Raw genomic sequence first — 6278 nt, 5'->3', positions numbered from 1 at the left:
CAAACGAAGACAAAATATGTCTTTGTCCCAAATATGTATATAGTCGGGTGACAAATTAAATGAAAAATCAACATAAAGTGTCTTAGTAAGGTGTTGTGCCAGCAAGAGCTGCTAGAACAGCTTCAGCGTGCCTTGGCATAGATTATGAAAGTCTCTGGAACTCTACTGAACGGATGGAACAGCATTCTTGCAAAAGATATTCCCTCATTTGGTGTTTTTTTGACAATGGTGGTGGAGAGCACTGTCTAACACACATGTGCATTTGTCTTTGATGAGGGGTTCATGCAATGCAACCCTACTATAATACCCTCTCTATGTAGTTGTCAACGGACTGTTCTTGCTGACAGTCTGATCACGTCCTGCATTGACATTCTCAGTCTCCTGAGGAAGAGCTGCTCTTCTGTTTTTCCTTACATATCGCACTAATACACAAGCATCACGGTCATCGGATGTGCCTTTTCGACCACGATTTACAACCCTATTAACTGCTTTCTTTCCCATAGATCTAAATGCAGATGTAAGTTTAGTCACTGTTCCTATTGAAACACAAGCTAGCTGAGCAGTTTTTGTGACAGAAGCTCTTGCCATGCATACCCCATTAATTAATCCTCTTTCAAAGTCACTTTCAAAGTCAACAAAATCGAGGTCAACTGGGCCTGCTGAGCATTTTATATATGCCACAGAACATGATAGGATGGTAATTGCTTAATTGTCTCGTCCAGTACACCTGTATGGAAGCATCTGCATTCGTTATGTTTCTCCACTCATTTTCAGGTTTTTCCTTTTATTTGTCACCCGTCTCTGTGTGTATGTATAGGCTATATTCTGTTCAACCAGAATCCTAGACCCCAGATATTTCACAATATATTATCTGCTCAATACTGAGTCATATAGGGGTTATAAATGTGGATTTAAATCATTTTAAATATGAAGCAACACATTTTATTTCGGAATTATTCATATCGAAGATTTTGCAAATGTTTGTACGTTCAAAAGTGTTGAGCTTTACGTAGTAGGCTTTTCTATTTCGAGTGCCATTTCTCTTGCTTGCGTAAAATAAATTGGCAGAACTCAAAACAATATTCTCAGACAACTTGTCTGTCCCTGCTGAAATTACCATGCTTAATTCCCTCAGAGGTTATTAGGGTTTGTTTTTAAGTTATAGCGATTTTCTGCTTTCTTAAAAGCAATCACGCTTTCGTAAATGTCTTCTTTCTCATAATGACGCCTAGTGTGACGCGAATTGGTTTTCAATGCGCAGATAGGAGACTTACGTTCGTTATGGTGTGGCTGGGCGCCCTCCCCTTGCACTGGGAGATATAAAACCCCGAGAATGGCAGGAACATGTGAGAGCGCCAGAAAGGTCTAATCGGGAATCACCGATTCGAACAACGACAGGTCTCATCAATATTGTCACCTGAATGTGAGTAAATACATATATTTTTATTTTTACCCTAAAAGAAACCCCATCGATAGCTATACTTTACTACTTATTTTTTACTCCCAAAGTAGCCTACTGTGTTTAGAAATTATTTTGAAATTAAACTAGCTACAATGAAATCAAGCGTTTCAGTTCTGTTCGGTAAAATTAATCCTCAAGTGGCAATAGAAAAGCTTCAAACGGAACTTGAACGCTTCATACAAGTGCTTTTAATTGATCTGGCTGATGAATGATCCGAAAAGACTATGGAGGCGTTTGTGTTCAATGCTTATTATGTTTTCTAACATTAATAAGTTATCCACATGTCACTGGTAAAACGGGCAATTAACAATGTCCTATAATATGCAATGGAAACAACACCAAAAACAACATGTACACTGCGTGATGTATGAGCATCGGTTGTGATTTGGACTGTGGCAGGAGGCTGTGTATTTTATTCAGCTGTTTCACAGGCTTCACAGGAGCTCCGTAAGGGGTGCAGACATCATCTGAATATATGGGAGGCCTCGCAAATATGTGGAGTGGAGCTGGTTTTCAGTAAATACTCTCTTTGTATAATTGTACACTGTACGTAATTTTATAGGCTAATGCAACATTATATATTTGCATATAATAGAGTAGAGTCTATATAGGGGCATACATTTTAAGCATCATAAATGTAATACGGTCAATAACTTTTTGTGTACTGGTTCTGATCTAGTAATGTCTGGATTGTACATGTGCAATTCAGTCCACTACCGAGTGGCACAAAAACTGAGCAGTTCGACAACCTTCTTGGGAAACATTTCTTAACAAAAAATAAATTATGAATAATAATAATAATAATAATAATAATAATAATAATAAAGTCATTTTCTAGAACAAACAACGTGCTCTTATATGTTTACAGAATGCCATCTAAAGAGAAAACGAGACGTTTGGTACCCAGTGAGGTCGTGGAGGGGGTTTAAGATTTGGAGATTGGATGGTGTTAAAAACCATCCACATGAAGCATCATTTTGGGGAGACCTTAGGCATTTTAATTTATGTTTAATATTTGTTAAATAAATGAATTGCACTTGTCAACATGTTTGACTTTTTATGTTAGTTCAATGTTTAATGTTAAGTGTGTTCAGCTAATTTGCTTTCTGCTTTGACATCATATTCTGGATGCTCCAGGTGATTAATGGAAAAGAAACAGCCACTTGATTACATGCATTTATAATAAGCAGATGCCAGATTGGTCTGTATAGTAGGCTATTTGCTTTGAAAAAGCTTACCCGAGTAATAAGAAACAAACAAAAACAGCTTTCCCCATTGATTTGGACATTACCATAACTCACGTGGTAAGTTACGATGCTGCTTGTGCTTCAATGTTTGCACACAGTCTTTTTTAAATAAATAAAGCTCTGTGCTTCATAATTTGAGGATGTGGCTGGTCTCACATTACCATTGGAAATTTGTTATTATTGCTATTATTTGATTAATATTGCTTTCTTGATTAATGTTGGTACGTGCCAATACCTCCATATGTGCATTATATGGCGTTTACTGTTACAATTATTCCGCCCTTCTGTTACAATTATACCGATTAGGTCGGATGAATGTAACGTCGGACTGCTTGTACTTAGGTTTAAATTGTATCCGACTCAATTAAGTTATGAACGTAATTGACTACTGACATGTCAAAGCTGTTTGAACTAAAATTTCATAGTGCCGGGCTGAATATTTTCTAAGTAAATGAGCAAAATGAGTAAATTATGTGTGTTTATACCGAGTCTCCCCAACTTTAACGAACAAGATTCAATAAGAATGTAGGTACGTGCAGTGAGATGCTCTTGCAAAGCTGAGAGAAAGAATTATTTAGCAGTGAAGAGCTGTAAATTTGGATTTATGTTTATTGAGTTATTTTGTCTGTGTTGTGACTGACAGAATTGTTTGTACTTTATTTGTGCTGTAATTTTCAGATTTGGTTAAGAAATGCAGCCATCATACGAGCACAGTTGGTCACTGCACTACCAGATACCCCTCTGTTTACCAGCCTGAATGTTAAAACTGCATTCTGAGTACATGGTTTCTAAAAGTTTTTCTGATTTTGACAAAACATCTGTTTCTACGGGGGGAAAGTAGCTGCACCAGGAGGATGTGATCACTGTCAGAATTTGAGTCTCAGGCATGATCTTTTCAGGATCACTCTGAAAAACAAAACCGTTGATTTAGACTGAAATATAAACACCAAAAAGGTACAAATATGTTCAAGGTTGCTTTTTAAGAACCTCCCCCTGTTTTCATGCTTCCCTCTCACCCCCCCACCCCATCCCCTCCTAGTGGACCTCTTTAGCTTGTGGAAGATGCGCCCTACCCTGGGAACATGGCTGAGCATCATGGCCTTCTTTACACTGATATGCTTCAGCAAACTGTCAGACGCATACCCATCCAAGCCAGAAAACCCTGGAGACGATGCACCCGTTGAGGACCTGGCCAAATACTACTCTGCATTAAGACACTATATTAACCTCATCACACGGCAGAGGTGAGTTCCGCTGACTTATCGAGCAAGGAAATCAGAATATATATATAGCAAAACGGAAAAGTCTGAGACAGCAATAAAACTGTTAGGAATCAATGGGAGATAGGAGGAACCAAAAATGGTATTGGGAATAGTCTTCAAAATGTACGAACGTCCACCTTGTTCCCAATAGTGTGTGAAAGAGAATTATAAAATAATGTCAATACTTTCAATAAAGGATTGAAACAACTGATAATTATACATCAATTATTCATTATCACTATTTATTATATAATCTCTGATTGTGAAACCCAGTAGCATACCTGGGTAGAATAGTGGAGTTTTAATGTTACCATGATTAAAAACAAATATAGAACCAAGCTGATCACAAATAAGTGCTACCCTGGAATAAACTAATAGGATTCTGCAGTCTTCACAGTAGTCTAGGCCTTTTAGTACATTCACATCTTAAACTACCCTTCAGGCCCAATTGTACTAATGGGAATAATGAAAAAGAAAACTGGGTGAAATTGTCAGCTGGTCGCCAGTCTAACCTCAAAGTGTTGGCTTCATTAGATATAATTGTGGATCTTTTTTGTGACGTTTTATGTCTCATACTTTACATAATTTGCCAAACCTGTAACACAGTCTAAAAAGTACAGAAAAACTGATAAAACACAACTATCTGCTTTATGGTTAGATTTAATCAGATACACATTCAGAGCTACTGTATCTTGTGTTTCAAAGTGTATTTTTTCTGCACCTTAGAGCACAGTTATTTGGCTATGTAATGAATCCTGAATGCTCTTTAATCTACTCTGAATCTGACTCAATGGAAAGATGTAGCACTGTTTTCACATCCTCGTTGTATCTGACTCAAACCTTCTCCCAGGTATGGGAAAAGGTCCGGGCCTGACACCCTGATTTCCGACCTGCTGTTGAGAGAGAGCTCAGAAAGTATCCCACAGTCAAGGTATGGGTGGAGTGTGCCGGGGGTGGGTTGCTGAGGGATGGTGAATCAGGGTGGTGCATGTACAAGGCTGCAACCACATTTGCTCACTTAATGCCTTACCTTTTAACTTACTTAATGCCACTGAATCACATGAAATGTTGATTTGTTGATGGAAACCACCTTCTCTGATTTCCCTTTATCCTTAGATATGAGGATCCATCTATGTGGTGACATCAGAAAACGTCCTTACTGTCAGCTACGTGCCTTCACATGACCATTTTTGTACCACTCTCACAATACTGGCTCTCCAGTTCAGATTGCATGCAACTATTGATCTGCTGTCCATACAAACTGCTCCTAAACTTATAATGTATACATATTGTCTGATTAAAGTCATGAGAGTTGATTTTGTAAAGTAAAATTGTGTCATTAAATGTCATTATTGTAAATCCTTCTGATTACTGTGTTTCACTCATTGTTTTGATTAAGTACAATGTTGGGGATATTAGCAGATATTACAACTCCTGGAATTTAGGTTTTCTGATCAGACAATTCTATGTATAAGCTGTACCTTGAAGTAGAACAATGCTACACTACAAAGCTTAATGGGTAAGGTCTATAAATCATAGTTTTAGTGTTGGCAGGAACCCACATAGAAACCACCAGGAGCAAGGCTCAGCTAAATCACATAAGCGATATGTGTACTTTATGAATGTGTACCCCACTACTAATTTTGTAACAGTACAAATCATACTGGACTGCCTTCATACTGTATAGAGGCTGAAAACCACTGGAATGATCAGCCATATGTCTCCATGAGCCCTTTGACTTTTTCCTGCCTGATAGTTGAAATTAAGCTAGGCCTGGGAAACCTGGGAAATATAAGCTGTTACTGGAAGAGATGGTAGTGGGCCAGTAAGAGGCAGTTTCCTCTCTGGACCAGAAACACAAGCCAATGCTCCAATGTAGTGGTCAGCACATTGTACTGTAGGAGACGTAATCTTTCAGATGAAACACTGAACTCAGGTCCTAAAAAACCATTAATCGCAATGGTCATTAAACATCTCCAGGTACTTGCTGCAAAATGTAAGAGGGTCTAATCTATGGTGTCTAGGCTAAAACCTGGCTTTCTCAGTCTTGCCACCTAATCATCTTCCAGTTTCATTTATTTTATAATCCTCTCCATTTGAGCTGATGGCTGTGCTGAATCCCCTGGATGAAATCTGCATATTGGTGATGGTTGAGATGAGCTTACCTTCTTCATGTAAACCATTTTGAGATTGTGAAAGGTGCTATATAAGTGCAATCCATTATTATTACTCTGTTACAAATCTTTGTTTTTTTCTTTTCAAAAATATGTTTTAATGTAGTCATTTACAATTAAGTACATTTACAAT

General features: G+C 37.9%; 1 protein-coding gene across 1 annotated transcript; it reads left to right on the top strand.

Annotated features, from left to right (window-relative positions):
* The first annotated feature begins 1335 nt into the window (after positions 1 to 1335).
* Positions 1336 to 5332, top strand: LOC118209434 (pro-neuropeptide Y-like). Its single transcript, XM_035384737.1, has 4 exons — positions 1336 to 1423; positions 3749 to 3953; positions 4822 to 4902; positions 5088 to 5332. Exons 2-4 carry the CDS (start codon positions 3772 to 3774, stop codon positions 5110 to 5112), a joined length of 288 nt encoding a protein of 95 aa, XP_035240628.1. The 5' UTR covers positions 1336 to 1423; positions 3749 to 3771; the 3' UTR covers positions 5113 to 5332.
* Positions 5333 to 6278: the final 946 nt, after the last annotated feature.

Source organism: Anguilla anguilla, chromosome 1 (genome assembly GCF_013347855.1).
Source record: "Anguilla anguilla isolate fAngAng1 chromosome 1, fAngAng1.pri, whole genome shotgun sequence".
In the NCBI taxonomy this organism is placed as follows: Eukaryota; Metazoa; Chordata; class Actinopteri; order Anguilliformes; family Anguillidae; genus Anguilla; species Anguilla anguilla.
Note: the sequence above shows the minus strand (reverse complement) of the source record. Positions and strands in the feature narration are given on the sequence as shown.